Source organism: Saccoglossus kowalevskii, chromosome 22, assembly GCF_978046115.1.
Source record: "Saccoglossus kowalevskii chromosome 22, keSacKowa6.1, whole genome shotgun sequence".
Lineage (NCBI taxonomy): Eukaryota > Metazoa > Hemichordata > Enteropneusta > Harrimaniidae > Saccoglossus > Saccoglossus kowalevskii.
Window position 1 is genome coordinate 20933985 of NC_140662.1, and position 27408 is coordinate 20961392.

The window sequence follows — 27408 nt, forward strand, 5'->3', positions numbered from 1 at the left end:
GCTTAAACCTACTTGGAACACGTCACCGTACTGTGACCGCTTCTACGATTTTTATCTTTGGTGTCTTCAAAAAAGTTTCTTCAATTTCCATTGGATCTGTTTAGTCATCCTTTCAAGTTTTGTTGCATAAATTCAAACGTACCTCTTCGTCAAGTTGGAAACTGCGTGAAATTACGAACGATGTGGTCTCCGTCATAATTGAAATGGGAGGGTACTTGAAGACAATTGAGGGCGCGATTTGGACTCCGATAGTCAGACCTGATGCGTATACAAGGTTGGGCCATGTCGGGGCTAAATTGGAGCCGAACTTGGCTTGAGTTGAACGCGTATACATGGCTATTTTTGCTGTAGGGCTCCAATAAAATGCATATATTTTATTATACAAATGTATTTTTTTTAATTTTCCAGCTCTGCTCTCTGCTCTCATTTCAGGTAATGTATTCATTTTATAGATGATGAAATAGCATTTCAAGACAACTATGAAGGAAGTGAACTGAAAGAAAAAAGGCTTGAGTTTATATGTGTTGATGCATATGAGACTACATTAATTGAATGATTGCATTACCTGTTTCTTAGCTGCTTTACATCCATATGTATCCATAGTATGGGCAGCTCTTAATATCAGCAATCGGATTTGTTCAATTCCAAGTCTACATTCAGCAATTTGATGTTGAACAACTCCCTGAAATGATAAAGCCATAAATGTCATAAATAGAATACAAAATTTAATTTAACAAGTCATTGCTAACGACATACATATGGTTGAAATTAGAGGAAATGTTATTCAAGCCAAAAATTAAGTAACATGGCCCAAAAAGCATAGTTAGTGATTTAAGAGTGAATAATTGGCTGGTCTAGTATCAATAGAAATTGAAGATATCATCACAAAATGAACAAATCTGAAAGAGGTCTACCTGAGGTACCTATATGTTTAATATCAAAGCAATCGGACTTGCGGATTTCAACAGTCCAAAATATCACATTTTACCAAAAAATTACATAAATATTCATCAAAATTAAAGAATTAAATATATCATCATGAAATTTAAGAGAGGTCTGCCCAAGATACTTATACACCAAGTATCAAAGCAATTAGCCTTGTAGTTTTCAAGAAGAAGTCGAAAAAGTAAAAAGTTGAAGCAGACGTGGATGATGGACTCCGACAGACAATAACTCATATACAAGCTCCGCTTGACAGTGTAGCTAAAAAATTGATGCGAACGACGGTGATGGACAGTCACTCATATGATAAACTTTGCTGCCGAATTTGTTTGATAAAAAACTTGTCAACAATACATTTTGAAACAAGCAACCTGATGGTCGAAATAGTTCCGCTGTCCTACAAGAACATTGTCGTAGCCAAGTCATACCAATGCACACCTAGACAGAACAGACAGTTAACACACAAAACAATAGTTTGATTCTGGTTGTTAGGAGCATGTGAATTTAACTTAAAACAAATTGTTCAAAAATTTTTAATACACCTCAAATACCAAAGTAATCAGGTTTTTAGTGTTCAAGTTTTCGCCTGAAAATGAATAAATCTGACAGAGGTCTACCCGAAGTACCAAGTATCAAAGTCGAAAATAAAATTATTTAATAAAAATGACAAAAATATTTGCAAAAAATAAAGAACTGAAGATATCATCACAAAACAAAGTTTTCAAGAAGAAGTCGAAAATGCAATTGATGACAAATGGCGGACAGAAGAACAATCACCTATATGAACAGCTCCACAACGACTGTGAAGCTAAAAACAAGATGGCTGCCAGTTGGTCATTTTGGATTCAAACACAAAATGATACATCATGAACATGTATCTCAACATGTATAATGTTGTATCGAATTTGAGCATAAACCGACAAATCCTGTCCAAGATACCACAATTTCCAAAAAAACAAGATGGATGCCGGTCGGACATCTTTGATTTGATTATAGAACAAAATGACATGAACATGTATTCCAATATGTATTCGAATGAAAATGATCCCTAAGTCTTGGAGATATAGTAGTATGGTCAAAAAGCAAGATGGCCACCAGTAGGCTATCCTAACACGTACCAAATTGAACAAAAACTGACAAAGCATGCATACAATATTACTTTTCAAAAACAAAATGGCTGCCAGTCAGCCATATTGAATTGAATCAGTAAACCATTGCATGTGCATATGTCCCAGATAAAGTACTTTGCACATGCAAACATGAACAGATTTGGTCCACAGGATTCTGAAATATGACTCTGGACGAACAGAGAACGAATTATAAGTCCCCATTTTGAACTTTGTTCGAACGAGGACTAAAAATAAGCTTTGTAGTCAGCAAGACATTTCTGATACCTGTTGTGCCAGACTCTTGCCAAATGTTGACCTTGATTGAGCTCTGTCACATATCATCTCCAAAACCCGCTCTGCTACTCCAACTTGTCGCATACAATGTTGTAATCTTGCTGGTCCAAGTCTAGACTGGACTACTTCAAATCCTCTTCCTTCATCTAATATACATAAACATCATAATATATTGTATATACGCAGAGGTACATTACTTGGGGTTTGCAACTCGCATTGTACTGTATGGTGACATCATGTCAAGATCCCATTCAAGTCTCTTCTCGTAGATAGCGAGACTGAGGCTACGACCTTCTGACATGACGCATATCAATGTTCAAGGTTTGTAATGAAAAAAATAAACTTTTCTTGTCACCATCATAGTGAAAAATGTAATACATCGAAAATGTACAGAAAATATAGTTCTCGTAATCTGTCATATCGTGGGCAGCTTTTTTGATCCACCTGGACATCCCAGTATCCTAGTTACCTCGGGCATGCGCATTCGCATTTTTTCTGAGTTGGAACGCTTATGCGAGAGCGAGATTGTGACGGGATCTTGGTATCATGTCACCGTAGTTACAAACCCTAAGTAATGTACCTCTGATATACGGTATTAATAGTCATTAAAGAGTTGTTACTCAAAATCTCCAATAATAACATCTGTTTAAGGGACGACGTCAAAAGATCGATGTCGGATAAAAAAACTTATTTCCTTTAGTTTGGGGGTGGGGGGTTTTGACCTCAAAAAGTTTCCATCCTACAAAAACGATTTTATTTTTTAATGAAGTCAAAAAAATCTTCGAGTATTTGTAGTTCGTTTTTTTTCTATCTAATTATGAACAGACATAACCGAAAAGGGAAAAAAAACAGAAAAATGGTTTGGTTTGAGTGTAAATCTGTGCGTCAAATGAGGTGCATTTGTAAAATTTGTTTACACCCACCCGACAACCAACTGCTGCAATATTACTGTCCGATTATCAATTTGTATTTAATGGTGAATTTAATCTGACGCCATGACCAATATTTATCAATTAAGTTTCAGTGGGGGGTAGGGGGGTTTGGAAAAAAACTAAAGGAATTAAGTTTTTTATCCGACATCGATCTTTTGACGTCGTCCCTAACTCAATACTCATTTAGCTAGTTTGTTGGAAATGTTTGTTCATATTATTGACATTATTGCTCTAAACAGCGATTTTAGGGAATATATTAGCTTAGTTGAACTCATACTCATTATTTTTGTGCTTACATTTGTGTAAACTATAAAATACAATATTACAACTATAGTAAACAAGAGGTAATAAAGAGCATCATGTTACGTAATTTACGTAATTAATTAAGTTTAAATTCTAAAAATGCGAGTGACTTGTACTTTGGCAGGATGAAGAACACAGGGTAATGTCAAACATTGTTATTGGTGTATTCAGTCTAAAATCAAATCCTGGAAAAAAACTCACAAATTATCTAACACTGATGATATGAAAAAACAAGTAGCCTCTCGATTGAGAAAGCTCCGCTGTTAGCAATGTACTTTTCAATTAAAGAACTGAAGTCTATCTGTAGCAGTTATATGTAGTACCGGTACTTATATATAATGTATAACAAGAAGTTGAAAATATAATTTTTTTTACCAAAATTACTCATCAAAATTAGAGAATTGAAGATATCATCATGATATCTAAGAGAAGTTTGCCCACGGTACATATACATCAAGTACCGGGTATCAAAGGAATAAGAATTTTCACAAAGAAGTTGACAAAGTAAAAAGTTGATGCGGATGACGCTGGATGCTGGATGCCGGATGCCAGATGCCAGACGACAGACGACGACAGACAATCACTCATATGATAAGCTCCGATCAACAAAGTCGACAGCGGAGCTAAAAAGAAATCTGAGATGTGCACATCAGTACTTTTGTTGAACTTGTAGGTAATTTATAGACAATACACAAATATACAACATATACCTGGGCTTATTTTATGGAAGATGAATTTATATTGGATGTGAACAGGTTAATGTGAAATCTAAAAAATATAAATAACCTACCAAGTAATATATTTGATAATGGTACTCTTACATCGTTAAAATGTAATTCCATATGACCAAATGGAACATCTGAAATTTAAAGTAAATCATAAATTTACACATTGAAATTATATTTGTGACAAAACCATGGTGACGAATCTCCGTTTCTTATACAATTTACATCGAGATGTACTTAATTAATTGATACAAGTGCTATTCATGGAATGATCCTCACACTTGTATTACTTGAAATTGATGCGCGTAATTAACAATAATTCACTGGTAATTTTAACTTATTAGCCATCTCACATACTACAGTCTAGAACCAGGTGATGTAAATTAATTTCTATTCACTGGTAAGTTTAAATGCTGCACAAACAAATAACACTACCGGTATATGCAAACAAGTAACATTGTTTATGTTGACAGCATTTCCAATAATTTTGGGCCTACGCTGAGGGTCACTGAATTCGTCATTCATCAATATTATGCATTATTATACAAAAATATACATTATAACACTACCAGGTAGTCATAAAATACATGTGAATATGTTCGTACAATTTTATGTATTTTTCAGTCAATAAAATTGTATAAAACCTTTATTAACGTACTGTTTTTTACCAAAAAAGAAATGTCACATTATCTTTATGGTATTGATAAAGAATTCTATTATATTCTATTCTACAGGTCTTAAAAACATTGAAAATTCATCTAGACAACAACACTACAATTGTCATGTATTATGTGCAATTAATTATTCCATTTGATCATTTAATGGATAACACAGGGGGATTGGCACGAGAAGACACCATCCGATCTGAATGAGACATTTTGAAGTCAGTCGTCTGTAGACCATCGCCAAAGCATCAACGCCCCTTTTACGAACATATGAAATAATTTCAGCGATTTTGTTACAGAATAATCCTCAACAAAACTCAGAAACATTTCATAGAAAAATGCAGGCTCTAAAATTATGTCTTTTGCAATACAATTCAACCGACAACCAATTTGACACCACAGTATCTTGCTGGAGCCCGAGTTCTATGCGTGATTTTATTGTGTTCAAAATTGTTTCAGTTCAAAATGCGCATGCAATTTCTCAAAATGCATACTAATTAGGTAACTTGTCACTGAAAAGTCACTGAAAACATTTTGAGCAATAGCACTAAAGTGAAATATAAACGTGCCTCTGCATTCTCCATGAATTTCGTAACTTGCTATGATCAGGGTAAAGGTTACCTTTATCAAAAGCGCGTTTCAAAAAACACCTTTACATCATTCTTTCAGCTCGTAACTATAAAATCAGTCAATTTAGAACTATCATGTATTGGAAAGCATTTTGGCCCAATTTTACTGAAAAGACGAGGTTTTCATTGCTCATGAATATTAATTTATGCAAATGAGATAATTATTTCGACCAATTGTGTCATACTTTTACAATACCTTCATAACCAATAATATGTAAAGATCGTCCAATCTTAAAACCAGGCGTATCAACCGGTACAATTACTATGCTGTGTCTTTTATGTCTGCAAAAATGATTATAATAAATTATTTAAATGTAGTTATATTTAAATGTAGTAATAAAATCAATGCAAGAAAAATAACCTCTCAAACCTTCAGTAAATTATAGACTACGAAGACTAGTGTCTATAATCTACTGGAAATGAGTGGTATGACAATTTCAATATATATATTTTACTTTAAAACAGTACCTTGGTAAAGTATCGTCTCCTGTTTTGCCCATCACAAAAACAAATTGTAGTCTTGGATCACCAGCACCTTTAAAATAAGTAATAAGCGTATATGTAGAAAAAAACATTTTGCACAGAAATAAAAATTATTTATTTATGACACCACATATAAACAGTCACTCGCCTTGCAATGATACGTGTGACCATGGTGCACAGTAAACTCACTGAGTTTAACGGCCAGGTTGTATTTACACTATAAATAAATAGCCTACATCAAATAATAAATAATGCTTGTTGTTGCCGTGGAGATTTACCTGTAATCCACCATTTTGTTCCATTTATAACATAGTTTTCACCAACTCGTTTAATTGAACATTTTAAATTGGTTGGATCATTAGATGCAACATCTGGCTCTGAAATCAATAACATTGAGCATTATAATTATCTTGGCATTTCACACAATTTTCCATACTTAAACTAGTCGTGTTATTGCGTAATTGCAGGAAACTTGTTTTACCAAGTATAAAAAGTACTGCATTTACAATTGACTGGAATCAAAGACGATTTTATAGATGAATTAGTACTGTAAAATAGTGTCACATTATGTCTTTACTTTGATTTTGATTGATATAGAATCTCAATACTGGATACAAACGTTTGCATGACACAAAACATTTTTCATTGCCATTTTGCACTATAATATCTCATTATTACTAAATGCAGGCAATACTGGGTAATCATTAATTTATCATGAGAAAACCGCAAAGTATGGACTCAGGCAGTACAGAGTTGCATAAACCTACATGCGTGAAAACACAATAAATGAATTGCATATCTGTTTTACAACCAACAAGTTTTCATTTTGACTAATGAATATATACCAGTCATAGCTAATGCTGATGTTACTTCCCCATCCAGTAATGGTTGCATCCATTTTCTCTTTTGTTCATCAGTACCACACTGATCTATCATTTCAATGTCTGGAGCACCTGTAATTTGAAACAACATGATTTCGAGAAAGTGTTTTAAATCAATGAGAACGCCTTCAGCCATGTGTGGCAGAACAAGAAGAATAATACCATTGTCAGTATGACCAACCAGGAAAAGTCAGTGTCACTGTTCAGATGGCCAAACCAACCAAGAAGTAAAACCCACCATCCATCCAACAACCAACCAAGTAAGACTATTATCCTATTAACTAAGTCAATGCCATTAACTGGGTGGTCAACCAACCAACCAAGTCAATGTCATTATCATTGGTGGCCACCCAACCAACTAAGTCAATGGCATTATCTTGGTGGCAAACCAACCAACCAACAAACCAACCAAGTCAATGCTATTATCTTGGTGGCCAACCAACCAACTAAGTCAATGTCATTATCTTGGTGGCCACCCAACCAACTAAGTCAATGGCATTATCTTGGTGGCAAACCAACCAACCAACAAACAAACAAACCAACCAACCAAGTCAATGCTATTATCTTGGTGGCCAACCAACCAACTAAGTCAATGGCATTATCTTGGTGGCCAACCAACCAACCAACAAACCAACCAAGTCAATGCTATTATCTTGGTGGCCAACCAACCAACTAAGTCAATGGCATTATCTTGGTGGCCAACCAACCAACTAAGTCAATGGCATTATCTTGGTGGCCAACCAACCAACCAACCAACCAACAAACCAACCAAGTCAATGCTATTATCTTGGTGGCCAACCAACCAACTAAGTCAATGTCATTATCTTGGTGGCCACCCAACCAACTAAGTCAATGGCATTATCTTGGTGGCAAACCAACCAACCAACCAACAAACAAACAAACCAACCAAGTCAATGCTATTATCTTGGTGGCCAACCAACCAACTAAGTCAATGGCATTATCTTGGTGGCCAACCAACCAACCAACAAACCAACCAAGTCAATGCTATTATCTTGGTGGCCAACCAACCAACTAAGTCAATGGCATTATCTTGGTGGCCAACCAACCAACTAAGTCAATGGCATTATCTTGGTGGCCAACCAACCAACCAACCAACCAACAAACCAACCAAGTCAATGCTATTATCTTGGTGGCCAACCAACCAACTAAGTCAATGTCATTATCTTGGTGGCCACCCAACCAACTAAGTCAATGGCATTATCTTGGTGGCAAACCAACCAACCAACCAACAAACAAACAAACCAACCAAGTCAATGCTATTATCTTGGTGGCCAACCAACCAACTAAGTCAATGGCATTATCTTGGTGGCCAACCAACCAACAAACCAACCAAGTCAATGCTATTATCTTGGTGGCCAACCAACCAAGTCAATGGCATTATCTTGGTGGCCAACCAACCAACTAAGTCAATGGCATTATCTTGGTGGCCAACCAACAAACCAACCAAGTCAATGCTATTATCTTGGTGGCCAACCAACCAACTAAGTCAATGTCATTATCTTGGTGGCCACCCAACCAACTAAGTCAATGGCATTATCTTGGTGGCAAACCAACCAACCAACCAACAAACAAACCAACCAAGTCAATGCTATTATCTTGGTGGCCAACCAACCAACCAACTAAGTCAATGGCATTATCTTCGTAGCAAACCAACCAACCAACAAACCAACCAAGTCAATGTCATTATCTTGGTGGCCACCCAACCAACTAAGTCAATGGCATTATCTTGGTGGCCACCCAACCAACTAAGTCAATGGCATTATCTTGGTGGCCAACCAACCAACAAACCAACCGAGTCAATGCTATTATCTTGGTGGCCAACCAACCAACTAAGTCAATGTCATTATCTTGGTGGCCAACCAACCAACTAAGTCAATGTCATTATCTTGGTAGCCAACAAATCAACCAAGACAATGCTATTATCTTGGTGACCAACAAACCAACCAAGTCAATGCTATTATCTTGGTGGCCAACCAACCAAGTCAATGCCATTATCTTGATGGCCAACCAACCAGCCAACTGAGTCAAGGCCAATATCTTGGTGGCCAAACAACCAACCAAGTAAAGGTCTTTATCTTAGTGGTCAACCAAGTAAGGCCATTATCATGATGACCAACCAACCAACTAAGTAAAGGTCATTATCTTAGTGGCCAACCAACCAAGTAAAGGCCAATACCTTGGTGGCCAACCAAGTAAAGCCATTATCATGGTGACCAACCAACCAACTAAGTAAAGGTCATTATTTGGTGGCCAACCAAGCAAGTGAAGGCCATTATCTTAGTGGGCAACCAACCAACCAACTAAGTAAAGGTCATTATCTTGGTGGCCAATTAAGCAAGTGAAGGCCATTATCTTTGTGGCCATCCAACCAACTAAGTAAAGGCTATTATCTTAGTGGCCAACCAAGCAAGTAAAGGCCATTATCTTAGTGGCCAACCAACCAACCAACCAACCAACTAAGTAAAGGTCAATATCTTGGTGGCCAACCAAGCAAGTGAAGGCCATTATCTTAGTGGCCATCCAACCAACTAAGTAAAGGTCATTATCTTGGTGGCCAACCAAGCAAGTGAAGGCCTTTATCTTAGTGGCCAACCAACCAAATAAATAAAGGTCATTATCTTGGTGGCCAACCAAGCAAGTGAAGGCCAGTATCTTAGTGGCCAACCAACCAACCAACTAAGTGAAGTCCATTATCATGGTGACCAACCAACCAACCAACAACCAACCAACCAACCAACTAAGTAAAGGTCATTATCTTGGTGGCCATCCAAGCAAGTGAAGGCCATTATCTTAGCGGCCACCCAACCAACCAAGTAAATATCATTATCTTGGTGGCCAACCAAGCAAGTGAAGGCCATTATCTTAGTGGCCAACCAACCAACCAAGTAAATATCATTATCTTGGTGGCCAACCAAGCAAGTGAAGGCCATTATCTTAGTGGCCAACCAACCAACCAAGTAAATATCATTATCTTGGTGGCCAACCAAGCAAGTGAAGGCCGTTATCTTAGTGGCCAACAAACTAACTAAGTAAAGACCATTATCTTAGTGGCCAACAAACCAACTAAGTAAAGGTCATTATTTTAGTGGCCAACAAACCAACTAAGTAAAGGTCATTATTTTAGTGGCCAACCAAGCAAGTAAGTAAAGGCCATTATCTTAGTGGCCAACCAAGCAAGTGAAGGCCATTATCTTAGTGGCCAACCAACCAAGCAAGTGAAGGCCATTATCTTAGTTATCATGGTGACCAACCAACCAACTAAGTAAAGGTCATTATTTGGTGGCCAACCAAGCAAGTGAAGGCCATTATCTTAGTGGGCAACCAACCAACCAACTAAGTAAAGGTCATTATCTTGGTGGCCAATTAAGCAAGTGAAGGCCATTATCTTTGTGGCCATCCAACCAACTAAGTAAAGGCTATTATCTTAGTGGCCAACCAAGCAAGTAAAGGCCATTATCTTAGTGGCCAACCAACCAACCAACCAACCAACCAACTAAGTAAAGGTCAATATCTTGGTGGCCAACCAAGCAAGTGAAGGCCATTATCTTAGTGGCCATCCAACCAACTAAGTAAAGGTCATTATCTTGGTGGCCAACCAAGCAAGTGAAGGCCTTTATCTTAGTGGCCAACCAACCAAATAAATAAAGGTCATTATCTTGGTGGCCAACCAAGCAAGTGAAGGCCAGTATCTTAGTGGCCAACCAACCAACCAACTAAGTGAAGTCCATTATCATGGTGACCAACCAACCAACCAACAACCAACCAACCAACCAACTAAGTAAAGGTCATTATCTTGGTGGCCATCCAAGCAAGTGAAGGCCATTATCTTAGCGGCCACCCAACCAACCAAGTAAATATCATTATCTTGGTGGCCAACCAAGCAAGTGAAGGCCATTATCTTAGTGGCCAACCAACCAACCAAGTAAATATCATTATCTTGGTGGCCAACCAAGCAAGTGAAGGCCGTTATCTTAGTGGCCAACAAACTAACTAAGTAAAGACCATTATCTTAGTGGCCAACAAACCAACTAAGTAAAGGTCATTATTTTAGTGGCCAACCAAGCAAGTAAGTAAAGGCCATTATCTTAGTGGCCAACCAACCAAGTAAGTAAAGGCCATTATCTTAGTGGCCAACCAAGCAAGTGAAGGCCATTATCTTAGTGGCCAACCAACCAAGCAAGTGAAGGCCATTATCTTAGTTATCATGGTGACCAACCAACCAACTAAGTAAAGGTCATTATTTGGTGGCCAACCAAGCAAGTGAAGGCCATTATCTTAGTGGGCAACCAACCAACCAACTAAGTAAAGGTCATTATCTTGGTGGCCAATTAAGCAAGTGAAGGCCATTATCTTTGTGGCCATCCAACCAACTAAGTAAAGGCTATTATCTTAGTGGCCAACCAACCAACCAACCAACCAACTAAGTAAAGGTCAATATCTTGGTGGCCAACCAAGCAAGTGAAGGCCATTATCTTAGTGGCCATCCAACCAACTAAGTAAAGGTCATTATCTTGGTGGCCAACCAAGCAAGTGAAGGCCTTTATCTTAGTGGCCAACCAACCAACCAACCAAGTGAAGTCCATTATCATGTGACCAACCAACCAACCAACAACCAACCAACCAACCAACTAAGTAAAGGTCATTATCTTGGTGGCCATCCAAGCAAGTGAAGGCCATTATCTTAGTGGCCACCCAACCAACCAATTAAATATCATTATCTTGGTGGCCAACCAAGCAAGTAAAGGTTATTATCTTAGTGGCCAACCAACCAACCAAGTAAATATCATTATCTTGGTGGCCAACCAAGCAAGTGAAGGCCGTTATCTTAGTGGCCAACAAACCAACTAAGTAAAGACCATTATCTTAGTGGCCAACAAACCAACTAAGTAAAGGTCATTATTTTAGTGGCCAACCAAGCAAGTAAGTAAAGGCCATTATCTTAGTGGCCAACCAACCAAGTAAGTAAAGGCCATTATCTTAGTGGCCAACCAAGCAAGTGAAGGCCATTATCTTAGTGGCCAACCAACCAAGCAAGTGAAGGCCATTATCTTAGTGGCCAACCAACCAACCAAGTGAAGGCCATTATCTCAGTGGCCAACCTACCAACTAAGTGAAGGCCATTATCTTAGTGGCCAACAAACCAACTAAGTAAAGGCTATTATCTTAGTGGCCAACCAACCAACCAAGTGAAGGCCATTCTCTTAGTGGCCAACCAAGCAAGTGAAGGCCGTTATCTTAGTGGCCAACCAACCAACCAAGCAAGTGAAGGCTGTTATCTTAGTGGCCAACCAACCAAGCAAGTGAAGGCCGTTATCTTAGTGGCCAACCAAGCAACCAAGTGAAGGCCATTATCTTAGTGGCCAACCAAGTAAGTAAAGGCCATTATCTTAGTGGCCAACCAAGCAAGTGGAGGCCATTATCTCAGTGGCCAACCAACCAAGCAAGTGAAGGCCATTATCTCAGTGGCCAACCAACCAAGCAAGTGAAGGCCGTTATCTTAGTGGCCCACCAACCAACCAAGTAAATATCATTTTCTTGGTGGCCAACCAAGCAAGTGAAGGCCATTATCTTAGTGGCCAACCAACCAACTAAGTAAAGGCTATTATCTTAGTGGCCAACCAACCAAGTAAGTAAAGGCCATTATCTTAGTGGTCAACAAACCAACTAAGTAAAGGCTATTATCTTAGTGGTCAACCAACCAAGTAAGTAAAAGCCATTATCTTAGAGGCCAACCAAGCAAGTGAAGGCCATTATCTCAGTGGTCAACCAACCAACTAAGTGAAGGCCATTATCTTAGTGGCCAACCAACCAACTAGGTGAAGACCATTATCTTAGTGGCCAACCAACCAACCAACCAAGTAAAGGCCATTATCTCAGTGGCCAACCAATCAACCAACCATGTCAAGACCATTATGTGTGAAGATTATCATTTAGATGGCACATCAAATAAGTCACAGGCATTGTATCATTGCCAATAGTCTTTTACAAAGGTAATATTCGAAATGTGCACCTGGGATACCTACATGGTGCACTGCAGTTAAATGTTGCAGGACCAATAGGACTTCTACCAAGCTCTTCAGCAATCTGTGCATAATCTAGTTGTGTCAATCCACTGATTGGCTGAAAAAATAGATTCCATAATCCTTCTTTCTTGGCTTTTGCCTAGAGGAAAACAAAACAATGCCCTCATAAGTGGACAAATTAAGGTAATTACCCTATGTGTTGAAAATTGATTGTAAGCACAAGATGACAATTTTAGGTAAAATTTAATGAATATCTTGAAAAATATACATAGAACATGTACCTTAATATAACTAGGTTGAGATCCCTAAATGGGGTGATATATAATATCCAAGTTTGAAAGAAATTGGATAACATCTGTTATTGTAACCACAAAAAATTAACAACCCCTCATATACCTTACCTTTCACCTACGATGATACAGACAAAGTGAAAATGAATTTTAATATTTTTCTCATTAAAATATTTTATTGACACAGCACTGACGCAGAAAGGTACAGCAGTATAATCTTACCTGTGCACTGATGGGAAACATTACGAGACATTATTCTAGATCAATTCTATAGTCAAAATGAAAGTTTAAAATACCCACCCTTAGCTCACAGAGTACTTTTGGTATAAACCACTTTGTTGTTGTACCGGTATTCTGTAACTCTTCTCCAAACACCTGGTGAGAAATGATTCAATTGTAACAAGTATTACACTGCATACAATGCTGCATTCTTTCATTTACTCGGTAGCAGTAAAAAATAATCGTGGTTTCATTAAAGGGCGGGAGTCGTCATATTGCGTGTGAGTGTGAGCCCTATACTAAGGAAACTTTGATTGTTGCACAGATTAACGTGTATAAAACAAAGACACGACCAAGGTTTAACCATGTTTTTTTTAGTTACCATGGTATCTACAGTAGATTCCTGCGATAATTGCAATGCATCAACAGACTCTAAGAAGTCAACATCTGTATTTTTAATGCACATCACGGCGAGATCAAAACTTGCATTCATGCTTTTCACTGAGAGAGTAGATTGCATTGTGGAAAAATCACTTTTATCGACAGAAATCCTGCACATGTGGGGATACAACCATCCCATTAAAATTGGAATCAAGACTGGCAATGGTGCTCATTAATTTGTTTCACTGACAGCAAAATTTGTTGAAAGCCATTTTCAAGTCATCAACTTGTTTTAATCCGTTGAACACCAAGACCAACTTTTGACAACTTTCAGAATAACTTGAATAATCATTTTCAATAATTAAAGAGATAATGGAAAATTATGTTATTTGGTTGAATCCTCGGGCGGAGTTACGTCACATTACGCTCCACACTGCTAAGACGCGCACCACTGTACCATGTATTTCTACAAGCTGCTGTGGAACGCAGGTCAAAGAGCCGGTGAACAAGGCTAAAGTTGAAGAAACGGCACAAACTCAACTTTGAATTAATCATGAGCAACCAAATTTATATATATTGCACATGTAGGGGTAATTTAGTTACACTCAACAACTATCCCAGAGTACAGGTTTCTAAGAGTTTTCGACCTTTGTTTTCGCTGTGATGGTTGCTAGGTGGTGAAAATGTCCGTCTTGAGAATATACACAATTTATAGAAGAATGCAAAATACTGTAAGCAAATTTTGACATCAAATTTGATGGTGTCTAATTGGTATAACAGATCATTGCTAGCATAATTCCATTCTATGTCTGCAAAATTGAAGGGCGGAAAATCAGAAAAATTTGCAGTTTTACTCTTTCCGACACTAGAGGGCGCTCTACCACTACTGAATAGCATTCTCGGGGGCGGACATCTGGGCATTTTCACCGCCTGGCAACCCGCGGCGGTGAAAACAAAGGCCCAAAACTCACAGAAAACGGTACTTTGGGATGATTGTTGAGACTCCTCTGAACAGTGTAACAAGATTAGCCCTACGTGTGTAACGTATATAAATTTGGTTGTTCAGGGTTACTTCAAAGTTGAGTTTGTGTTGTTTTCTCGAATTTTCACCGGCTCGACCGGCATTCCACAGCAGTGCGCACAGAGCCCATAGAAATGCATGTACAGTGGTGCTCGTCTTAGCAACGTGGAACATCTTGTGACGTAGCTCCGCCCTCGAGGATAGGTCTCACACCACAATTAGAGTAGGCATAAATTTAAAAATAAGGCACATAAATAATGAGTTTAGTCCAAGACTGACATTTTTATACTCAAAAACAGTTCTTTCTTTGTTTTATAAATATTTCTAAATGTCTATGAAATACAGTTTTATGATTAATGTACCTTTTCAGCCGGGTAGACATGTTCCTTCATAAACCGTTTGATCCTATTGTATATTTCTTGACCTTTTGGTGATTTGGCATAAGGGTCCAAAACAGGTTGGATATCGTCCACTGATGAAATCTTATTGCAGTTAATTTCAGAGTCCAACCTATGGAACATTCACATGTAATCAGTAGTAAATTAAACAATTTAACAGATTCTTCATATAAATAAATCTATTTTGTCATTTCATTCACTATAAATACATAGATCTTGAATAAAATAAATATCACAATCTTTTTCATGAAGGCCTGAATGTTTTTTATATAAAATAAAGGCAAGAGTTCTTTTTGTACCACCCATCCCTAACCCTAACACTTACTCCCAGTTACCCAATTCATTTGTATATGCCCCCTCTAGATAACTATAGCTGTCCTTAGGGCATGTACAATTAAATGGGGAGTGCTGGAGGGTAGGGTTAGGGATGGGGGGGGTACAAAAGGAACTCTTTCCAAAATAAAATCCAACACCATAGTCAATCACAATGTTTGCACTACTTTAAGTCATGTGACCCATTGTTTAAGTAATACAATTTTTCATGACAAATTTAATTTTGCTGCTCATTCCAGACATTCAAAACAGATTACAAGAAGTACTTCGATTTTGAAATCAACTAGCTCGCTATCGTAATTGTTTTTCAATTCCAGGCAGCTTCAGCCACCTTCACCACCATACAAACATAATATAAAGTGACATTTGACCTTGTCAGTACACGCAATGCAAAGTCCCCTAGCGGCTGGACGAACATTCCGGCCATTTCAGCCCTTTCACTCACTGCACTTGCTGTTCCCATTTTGTATCTTGCATATACACCCTGCAAAAAAAGCATAGTGTTGATAAATGAGACATACACGAGCAGCACAAACATCTACATGTTTACTTCGTGTAAAAGTATATGGTTGGCATTTCCATATAATTGTGGCTGTTTATACATTACCATATTGTTTACAAGGTTTCTTTGTATAAAAGTATATGGTTGGCATTTCCATATAATTGTGGCTGTTCATACATTACCATAATGTTTACAAGGTTTCTTTGTATAAAAGTATATGGTTGGCATTTCCATATAATTGTGGTTGTTCATACATTACCATAATGTTTACAAGGTTTCTTTGTATAAAAGTATATGGTTGGCATTTCCATATAATTGTGGCTGTTCATACATTACCATAATGTTTACAAGGTTTCTTTGTATAAAAGTATATGGTTGGCATTTCCATATAATTGTGGCTGTTCATACATTACCATAATGTTTACAAGGTTTCTTTGTATAAAAGTATATGGTTGGCATTTCCATATAATTGTGGTTGTTCATACATTACCATAATGTTTACAAGGTTTCTTTGTATAAAAGTATATGGTTGGCATTTCCATATAATTGTGGCTGTTCATACATTACCATAATGTTTACAAGGTTTCTTTGTATAAAAGTATATGGTTGGCATTTCCATATAATTGTGGTTGTTCATACATTACCATAATGTTTACAAGGTTTCTTTGTATAAAAGTATATGGTTGGCATTTCCATATAATTGTGGCTGTTCATACATTACCATAATGTTTACAAGGTTTCTTTGTATAAAAGTATATGGTTGGCATTTCCATATAATTGTGGTTGTTCATACATTACCATAATGTTTACAAGGTTTCTTTGTATAAAAGTATATGGTTGGCATTTCCATATAATTGTGGTTGTTCATACATTACCATAATGTTTACAAGGTTTCTTTGTATAAAAGTATATGGTTGGCATTTCCATATAATTGTGGTTGTTCATACATTACCATAATGTTTACAAGGTTTCTTTGTATAAAAGTATGTGGTTGGCATTTCCATATAATTGTGGTTGTTCATACATTACCATAATGTTTACAAGGTTTCTTTGTATAAAAGTATATGGTTGGCATTTCCATATAATTGTGGTTGTTCATACATTACCATAATGTTTACAAGGTTTCTTTGTATAAAAGTATATGGTTGGCATTTCCATATAATTGTGGTTGTTCATACATTACCATAATGTTTACAAGGTTTCTTTGTATAAAAGTATATGGTTGGCATTTCCATATAATTGTGGTTGTTCATACATTACCATAGTGTTTACAAGGTTTCTTTGTATAAAAGTATATTGTTGGCATTTCCATATAATTCTGATTGTTCATACATTACCATAATGTTTACAAGGTTTCTTTGTATAAAAGTATATGGTTGGCATTTCCATATAATTGTGGTTGTTCATACATTACCATAATGTTTACAAGGTTTCTTTGTATAAAAGTATATGGTTGGCATTTCCATATAATTGTGGTTGTTCATACATTACCATAATGTTTACAAGGTTTCTTTGTATAAAAGTATATGGTTGGCATTTCCATATAATTGTGGTTGTTCATACATTACCATAATGTTTACAAGGTTTCTTTGTATAAAAGTATATGGTTGGCATTTCCATATAATTGTGGTTGTTCATACATTACCATAACGTTTACAATGTTTCTTTGTATAAAAGTATATGGTTGGCATTTCCATATAATTGTGGTTGTTCATACATTACCATAATGTTTACAAGGTTTCTTTGTATAAAAGTATATGGTTGGCATTTCCATATAATTGTGGTTGTTCATACATTACCATAACGTTTACAAGGTTTCTTTGCATAAAAGTATATGGTTGAACATTTCCATATAATTGTGGTCGTTTATACATCACCATAATGTTTACAAGTATATTTAAAAGTAATATTTCTATAGAAGTGTGGATGTTTGTACATTAACGCAATGTTTTTTAGAGTTTCTTTGTACATTTTCATTTGATATTTATGTTTACACATTCCACAGCTATTGAATGTACTCACCTGGGCAATACCTGCAAGTTTGAATATATTCATTGCCAAATAGAAATCCCAATATGGTATTGGAGGACGCATTCCTACTTCATTACAGTACCATTCAATGTATTCTAATTCACTCGGCATTCCCTCTGAAGCAAACAAAATTTTGTTCTATTTTATCTTCACATCAACATTCCATAAGATAACCACTTACAGACAAGAAGGCTACACAAGAGAAATGAAGTAATATCAAGAACATTTCTGCGAGTAGGCTTTGAGGATTTTGTAACCTGAAGTAAAAGTCAGCAATGGCACAGAGAACTGAAAGTTTTTAATGATCTCCGTACAATAAGGATACAATTCTTCCAAACCTAATACCACATGTTCGGTGGTATGGTGACAAAGCAGGAAAATATTTCTAAGTTTCCTAGACATATATAGAAAACATTTGTTTTATTTTAAACAGGGACAAAAATTAGTAGAGCCACAATTTGACAGGAGGCCATTTAGAAAATTTCTCACTTTTACAGGAACAGTATATGTATGGTATTGCAAGTGTATCACAACATTTCTAAATGTTCATAGAAAAAAAAAAGGGACAGCCATTTTGTTAGTGGGAATGTCAAGTTTTGAGATCATCTACATGGCACCCGAGTTTCAGATTGTCTTGGGATGACCTTTTGTGTGATGTATTATGGGTAAAAAACTCCACACTGATTTTCTAAGATAAAATTTTGGAATGAACATGTGAACAGTGGCTTTTTAATTATTACTTTAAAGACAGTACAGTATAGTTCATTGTTTTTTTTTTAAACATAACTTTAAGTAACACATATTACACATAATATTGTAAATACCGGTAGTTCACTCACGAATAAATTACGTGTTTCTGAACAAGAATTATTCCATAGCCAATACTACTGTAAAGGGGTTAATTATTGACTGGGTTTTAATTTGGCTTATTTCGCTGACTAGAAAATGCGCTAAATTAAAACCCAGTTAATATGTGAAATTTAGCATAGAACACATTATCTAAATGATAAAACCCACTGAATATGCCTGAAATGGCAAATCAGTGAAATTTAAACCCAGTGAAAATTAGTCATTTTACAGTATTTTTAATTTATGAAACTCCATATCAGGAGATACACAAGTTAAAATCCAACCACAAAAAGAGTTTTTCCATTTTTCATTTTAATAGAAAACTTTGATGGTTTTCGCTTCTCAGGTGGTTTCCACATGCTATCTTAACAAACTGCACTTGTTCAAACTTCCTATATCATTGCTGTTAAACATAATTATTTCAAAAATAATAAATTTTTGTTAAAAACATTATTTGCAATGTAATTTATTTTAGATCAATTTTCCACAAAAACACTGATAAATACGTAAAGTGTTAATGCAATTATTATATATTATATATTACACATGTACTATATCACTAACTCTGCAACAAACTGACACAATTTGCATATGCATGGAATGGAACCTGGATTAACCAATCATTTGACAGAATTTAAAATAGGTCACTGCCCTTGCATGCACTCATACAAAAGTCTTGGATGAAGTGGTTATTTTTGTATACCCTGGAAACGTGTATAATAATAATAAGAGAATATCATGACCTAGGCCTGATGTTTGAGGTACAAGAGTTATTTCTACTCATGACGCCGTGTATCCAGGCTGTATTTTCACTTGTTTATAGCCGCAAGTATATACCACATCACTTGTGATAACTTTTATATGGCCACAGTGTTCTGTAATTATGTATAATAAATATAAAATAAATCTTCCTCTAAAACATTAAAGCACGGTGGTCCTCGTGCAGCATGTGTTGAATTTCATGTAAATAAACAATGTATTTTACACGCATTGTATACATCGCTATGAGTCCCATATCGAACAGGACGCGGAACGACGACTGCTGCATAAATGTATATTTTGTTATGAATTCACAATTATAATACTCTTTTCTTGGTCATGTAACCATCAACCAAGTCATTTGGAAACTTTATAAGGCCTGACACTACATAAATATTACACGGAATTTGTTTACTACTCCATTTGTCACATTTGTTTCCCTTATTTTCTCAATACCATATCTCAAACCTGTAGTGGATTGTAAACTCCAATAGTTTGCACTATAGACAGATTTGTTAGCATTGTTTTTCTTCTGTTTGTGTACATATATAAATCTACAGTCACAAGAATACTGTTGATATGGTTCATCATGATTATGTACATGTACTCTGACGTTTGTCAGCAAGTCGTTGACTGTGGTACAACACTTGTCGCAAACTGAATGCTGGTATAGCTGCTTGTCAGAGGATACTCCTGTGACTGTCTCCAAGTTTCCAGGCTCAATAATATGCATATTGCGTACAGTCCACTGATATGGTTGATTAGTATGTATTCCGATTTTTGTTTGCATGTTATCTTCCACTGTATGCATTCCCATGTCTGTTTCCAGATTGCTCAACCCAAGGTCACACTGATACTGGTATTGCTGTTCACTGATGTGCACACCCATGTGACGCTCCATGTTGCATTTCAAGCTAAAACGTCTGTCACATACATTACATCGGTATGGCTGTTCACCAGTATGTACTCTCAAATGCGTTTCCAGGGTAGATATCAAGTTGAAACGCTTGGCACATATTTGGCACTGGTATGGTTGCTCACCAGTATGCATTCGCGTGTGACTTTCAAGACTACGCTTTGACTTAAAACGTTTGTTGCATAATTTACACTGGTATGGTTTCACTCCAGAATGTACAATCATGTGTGTTTTCAGGTGTCCTGTGTGGTTAAAACGCTTGTCACATATTTCACATTGGTATGGTCTCTCATTTGTATGTAGCCTCATGTGAGAGTTTAGATTACCTATGTAGGTAAAACGTTTGTCGCATATTTCACATTGGTATGGTTGCTCACCAGTATGCACTCTGGCGTGTGTCTTCAGGTGTCCCGAGTGGACAAAAAGCTTGCTACACAGGTTACACTTGTACGGTCGCTCACCAGTATGCATTCTCATATGTGTTGTCAGATGCCCCGAACTGTTGCATCGCTTATCACATACTTTACATAGGTATGGTTGTTCACCAGTGTGTAATCTCATATGTGTTTTCAAGCTACTTATCTGGGTAAAACGCTTCTCGCATACTTCACACTGGTATGGTCGTTCACCGGTATGCACTACAAGGTGCGCTTTCAGGTGACCGGTGTGGTTAAAACGCTTGTCGCAAATACTGCATTGATGGCGGTACGAGTCTTCCCCGTTGCTCGTTTTTAGGTCACGCTGATATAAATTCCCGTTTGACATGTTTCACGGTTAATGATCATCCTGTAACGACCAAAAACAACAACTGTTCGTGCCGTAGCATTGAATCTGAGTCGGAACAAAATAACTCAAGTTGCATCGCCTCCATTTTAAATGACGTCATATTTAGGTTACGCAAGAGGTCAAGTGTGCGTGCAGCAATAATGAACTGGGTCAATTATTTAAAAGTAACTTAAGAGCTTTTTATTAATATCAGGCAGCGAACCATAAATGCAAAATATCGCAAATCCCACTCAGTTATTATGCGACTCCGGGTAAACGCCGAACACAATGTACTCCCTAAGTTAGTGATCATTTAGCGTGCACCACTTAACAGGCTCTCTATCTCCTGCCACTGGTGGCGCTCATCTCGTTCACGCAGAACAATCCGTATTCAATCGGAAATCGGAAATTCAATGAGTATATTAAAAACAATATTAATTATTTTTGGTCAAAACTATTTTTGTCAATGTCTTTTTAAAAACCATTGTTCAGATAGCACTACATACCACTTTCAAACATGTTGAATTATAATGTATCTTACAGAAGTGTTGAAACTATAAAACAATAAAGGCTGAAGGCAATGTTACTTTCCATTACATGACAAATGGGCAAAGTAACAAATAAATCATTAATGTGATAGTACATGTTATCTACTATTATGAGTAAGAGTTATAAAACACACATTTTGTCAATATCATTTTTGTCAATTTCCAGTAAAAATAAGGAATTTTCAAAAAGAAATTTCCTGCAAGCTATTTTCCACTTTGTATCAAATCACTATATTCACACAAGACCCACAGACTAACAAAGCTATAGGAAAGATCTCATAGCATAACTTTAAAAGTGTTTTGCGTAATGACTGCTAAAAATTAGAACTGTACAAACCTGTTAGTCCTCCCATGAAGAGAATCTCAGGAATGTGGTACATCAGACAAATATATGCAAAATCGGCATGCGGATGACCTAGCGTAGACAACTCCCAGTCAAGTACAGCAATCACACGGGGCTAGGAGATAACAATTCAAAAACAATCCATATGAAAATTTCACAGCAGTCAAAATAAGGCAGTCATTGTCTACACATTCAAATTTTGTGTAAACAACCAAAATATTTATAGAAGTTATGACTTAAAAATTATTCCTCGTTTCCTGGTTTACGTAAATTTTCATACGAATATCACATCACATCAAAAACGAACATCCATAAATTTAAAAAAAAATTAAAAAAAAGAAGACAAGTCAATTAAATTAAATTAAAAAAGAAATTCTTACATGTAAACCATGAATAATTGTTTCAGGGGTACCATAGAGAGGGCCACTCAAGAAGGCAAACACAATAATCGAGAAAAATGAGCGGAGCATCGAGAAAAACAACACTTCAGTCGAGAAAATTAAACACACACTCAAGCATAAAAACACTATGGACAAGAAAAAAACATGATGAATTGTGGGTAATTTAAAATTTACACCAAGATAATTTGAAATACCTCTGTTGGATGAAATACAATATTATCAATTCTGTAATCTCCATGGATAATTGTTGTTAATTCGTGTTCTTCTTGTGGCAACCGTTGAGGAAGCAGTTTTACAAGTTTATTCATAGAATCGATATCTGACGTCTGTGATGATAAATATTGTTTACTCCAAGTCATGACCTGCAATCAAAGTATTCATATGAAATGTCAAAATAATTGAATTACTTGTTTGTTTTGTTTACTATTTACTTACCTGTTCAATGGAAAAAATACTCATAAATCTGAAACTTCGCATTGTGAATTGTTCTTACATGAGTTTTTATGTGTTCTTAACACACACAATGTCCACAAGCACTTTAATGCTAACATTAATGTTAACATTAACATCTATTTGAGACACTTGATTTTAACTCAATGTTAACACCAGCCTAATGCTAATACACTTTATTTTACCACACCCACTTGATGTTACAAAATCCCCTAAAACACAAATGAATTACAATTTCAATAATTTTTGTTACTACTTTTTCGGATCTGAATCTTTTGTAAAGGTCTGTACAACCTTTAAATCTCAACAAGTCATTGTCAATGACACGTCCCCGTTCCGTTCATATTTGAGTGACATATACATTCAAAGCAGATCATGACCGAAATGCACCTGCATGGTCCGGAATGGTGAAAATGTGCGATTTTGATGCATTTTCGGCCTTAAAATGGCCGCTATTCGGCTATCGTTAATCGGATCATGAAAAAAATGCATGTGCATATGTCCCATATAATGTGTGATGTATGAATGAAGTTTGAACTTAATCGGTCCATGCATGTTCGAGATACAGGTGATCACGGACGGACGGACGCACGGACGGACGCACACAGGGCAAAACATAAGTCCCCGTTTTCGGACTTCGTCCGAACGGGGACTAACAAGTGCTGAATAAATAAATATCACTTGATGTTAACACACATTTAATATTAATAGCATTAATTTAAAGAACAACATTTTCACGAAAAAATAGTAAGTTTGCTTCTATTAAACTTTTTTCTTGCAAATACCTTAATATTAATTGCTCAAAATACAATATAAAGGAAACAATTCTATGTTTATTTGTTTATTTTCATTTTTGAGCTACATGACATCTTCGAATGGATTTTCAAAAACACACAAACCTGTCGTTTGCAGTAATTGCCTTCTTTGCCGTAATCCTGCAAGTCTAAAGCTTTCCAATCGATTTGATGTAGTCTTGCCAGTGCCTCATTGGCTGCCTTATAGAGAGGACCTCTCTTGCTTGGTTCCACTTCTGGTAACATCACATCCCTGTATATGCGTCCCTAGAACAAAAAAAAAAGTTAAAAAAATATGTCTGTGATAACATTAGCATTACGTGTATAAAAAAAAATGAAAAACAAGAAAAATGATACATTTTTACGTAATATATGTAGGATTAATACATATCACATGAGCAATTTACAGGCACTATATGAAATTGAAAGGATCACAACAAATGTCAAATAAACTAAAGTAACAGGTAGTGTATGATAAATAAATAATTAAAAAAATTATAAAAAGAAATGAGAAAAAAATAAAGCCCAATCTTAATTTAATCAGATTGCATTTATGGGAAGACATTTGTCGAAGTTATGTGCCATGCTTGCCAGCAGTATTGCAATTAATTTAGCTCAAAATAAAACAAAACAAAACAGCAATATTAAAAAAACACAAATGTAATGGTATGCTGATACAATGTACTAATAATGCTATTATGTTAGCATAACAGTGAGCGTAATGCAATACTGTTAAAGTTAAAGTAAAGCAATGTTTATGTTCATTGCGTTTGAATGAACTGCATATACTGTGAAATACTTCATTTTAGCTGGAATTAATTTATGCTGAAAATACTTTTTGGGTGATTTGTATAGAGTTTATTTTCACTGATTTTTGATGATTTGAATGTAATATATTGGAAAAAGGTATATTCACTGGATTTTATTTTCACTGAATAATTCCTTCAACGAAAATAAATTACAAGCGAAAATTAAGTATTTTACAGTATTGCGTGGTGTGCATGGTGTGGTTAAAGACCAAAGAACAAATGAACAATAATTCAATAGAAACGTAGAATGAACACATATAGTACTATTTTATACATAATTGGAAACCTACAACATTTGTGAAGCATACACAGTTTGACCAATGACATTTTGACAAGCTTTTCAAATGTAATTATACATTCACCAGTGTAATACTAAGATGGTTTTTACAAAAAAATTCACAGTTTGATCTTACTTGCATGTGTTGCATGACATAGAATTCTGTGCCGATGACATCAGTATCCGTGCAGTATATGTACAATTTAGGAACCGGAAATCCTACTTTACCCAGGGCATTCTGGATACGGTACTCCCTATGTATCTGAAATCCAAAAATTTCAAATATTAATCAGGATGCGACTCTGAAATGTGGGTGGTTGTCATGACAGCATGCATTGGATGTGGGTCCCATACTATGCATAGTAACATATACAGTACTTGAACGTACATGTCATGATGCCCATTCAGCTATCAATTTTCTTAACCATCAACAAAACCATTACTTGTCTTGTACTGATTTGTATGCCCTTAATTTAATTAACCCTTGGCATCACTAATTCCATGGATTTCTCACCTGATGTGCGCCTCTAAGTAATTTGCTTCCGGGTGGTTTCTTCCGAAGAACAAATTCTCTGTCATCCTTTTTGAGGTAGAAAGTTGGATTAGATTGACCAGATCTAATGGAATATATATAGATAATAAAGTTGCATTCTCTCCTACACATTGCTGAAATTCTTTAGCATTTAACGTAACCATGACGATGAACAAAATAATGATGCAATCAAGCCAGATTCTGATTGACATTGGTGTTAAAGATCACCATCTAAGTCGCATCTCGGGCAGAAAACCATTCCATATCAGCATGCTGGAGTACTACTTTAAGGATTTAAGAATTGCTTTAACTACCGGTAAGTCAGAAAATGCACAGTATTTGATATTCCAAATAAATTCTGATGTACTGGTAATATGAGTTCTATAATTTCAGAGGTGAGGAAAATTTGGATATGCATTACTTCTCAATGCTTTTTACTGACTTAGATTTTATAATATTAAAATGTCATCATCAAATCAGCAATTAGAAAATCCTGCAAGCAGTAAAGTGACTTGGTGAAGTCTGGAAATGCTAAAAAAATCTGTTTAAATGTTAGTTGGTAATTTTTGACTATTTCACGAAACAATCAATAAATTAAGTCAACAATCCAGCTTGTTGTTGTACAATATTTTGCAAATTTTTTCTATAATTTGTTTATAAATTTTTGACTAAAATGACATAAAGGTCTTGATTTTCATCTTTATTATTATTATTATTAATATTATTATTAGGGTAGGGGTTAGGGTTAGAGGGTAGTCCCTCCACACCCGAGGGACTGTGGTTAGAGTTAGGATTATAGGGTGGGGTGCCAAAGAACTCTTGAATAACTCTGATAATGTTCTTGGCGGGTGTCACATGAACTTAAAGCATTTAATGAAATTGCAGTTTTAAGAATAACACGGTAAAACTATAATCATGAATGAGACAATCTAATGCTTATAATATGTCATCGCATCGTACTTTGATCAGGCTATGGGTTCAACATATCTGAAAAGTTTGTATACCCCGAGTCGACAGACCAAATGTGACCGCCGTCCCTGGATGTGGCATGTACCTGTATTGCCGTACAATAAACAATGACTTCGTCTTAGGAAACTCTGGTATATTTTTAACTAGATATCTATGTAACTTGTCTTCATCAAATCGATGTTGTTTGCGAATTCCGGTCGTGTCCATGATTCTGTCACCGGTCAGCTGTTTACTGACACCTGAGCGCGATATGTAATATAATCGAGAGGATAGGGGGCCCTCGAAGGCAAAGGTCAAAGAACTTGCTTCTGGGTTATCGTCCAGTCTTACTGCGGGACGGATTGAACAGGGGTTGTCGAATTCATATATTTATGATTTAACAGAGCTACATGGATACTACGGAAGTACGAAGTGAACATCGTTTTGATGTTGATAAGTTGCATCGACACCTAGTTGAAAATGTAGAGGAATTTCCAAAATCGAATAACAGCATTGAAGTGAAGCAATACAGGTACAATACATACATGTAAATAAATATTGACTATTGATCTCATTATAGAGGGGGGGGGGGTAGCTGGTACAGTTTTACGGGAAATAAAAAGGGCTCTTTACAATTTACAAGAAAAAAAAGACGTTTTTACAGTTTACAGTGGAAATTGAATTTTGCAGTGAATTGTGTCATCTAGTCGTTTTACAGTTTTGAAAATGTAATTTCCCTGGATTATTCTTTACGACTTTTTTTATTTGGATGTAAATTCTTGTACGTACCGAGAAAAATGACACATTTTTACAGTGTACGAAAAAAATATTTGAT

The 27408-nt window shown here is 36.1% G+C and overlaps 3 protein-coding genes across 3 annotated transcripts in view; 1 reads left to right on the forward strand and 2 right to left on the reverse strand.

Annotated features, from left to right (window-relative positions):
- Window positions 1–26821, reverse strand: part of LOC102809697 (acyl-CoA dehydrogenase family member 11-like) — a 28083-nt gene extending 1262 nt beyond the window's left edge. The window contains exons 1-18 of the mRNA XM_085495709.1: window positions 26680–26821; window positions 25608–25710; window positions 25230–25355; window positions 24113–24274; window positions 22958–23125; window positions 22357–22477; window positions 18174–18298; window positions 15999–16133; window positions 15281–15400; window positions 13598–13672; window positions 13008–13146; window positions 6928–7035; window positions 6361–6459; window positions 6068–6134; window positions 5796–5881; window positions 4371–4439; window positions 2337–2491; window positions 566–682 (exon numbers count right to left, since the gene is read on the reverse strand). Of these exons, the coding sequence (XP_085351835.1) occupies window positions 566–682; window positions 2337–2491; window positions 4371–4439; window positions 5796–5881; window positions 6068–6134; window positions 6361–6459; window positions 6928–7035; window positions 13008–13146; window positions 13598–13672; window positions 15281–15400; window positions 15999–16133; window positions 18174–18298; window positions 22357–22477; window positions 22958–23125; window positions 24113–24274; window positions 25230–25355; window positions 25608–25710; window positions 26680–26801 (2097 nt within the window). The 5' untranslated portion in view covers window positions 26802–26821. The remainder of the gene's footprint in view (window positions 1–565; window positions 683–2336; window positions 2492–4370; window positions 4440–5795; window positions 5882–6067; window positions 6135–6360; window positions 6460–6927; window positions 7036–13007; window positions 13147–13597; window positions 13673–15280; window positions 15401–15998; window positions 16134–18173; window positions 18299–22356; window positions 22478–22957; window positions 23126–24112; window positions 24275–25229; window positions 25356–25607; window positions 25711–26679) is intronic.
- On the reverse strand, window positions 18565–21564 carry LOC144341604 (uncharacterized). Its single transcript, XM_078013411.2, has one exon. The coding sequence runs from the start codon at window positions 21469–21471 to the stop codon at window positions 20176–20178; it is 1296 nt and encodes a 431-aa protein (XP_077869537.1). The 5' UTR covers window positions 21472–21564; the 3' UTR covers window positions 18565–20175.
- Window positions 26822–26872: 51 nt separating the features above from the next.
- The window catches only part of LOC100369838 (acyl-CoA dehydrogenase family member 11-like), a 29856-nt gene continuing 29320 nt past the window's right edge, over window positions 26873–27408 (forward strand). Inside the window, exon 1 of the mRNA XM_085496183.1 lies at window positions 26873–27105. Coding sequence (XP_085352309.1) covers window positions 26984–27105 — 122 coding nt within the window. The 5' untranslated portion in view covers window positions 26873–26983. The remainder of the gene's footprint in view (window positions 27106–27408) is intronic.

Coding starts and splice junctions, on each gene's coding strand:
- LOC144341604 (XM_078013411.2), bottom strand. CDS start 21,471: ATGTCAAACGGGAATTTATATCAGCGTGACCTAAAAACGAGCAACGGG.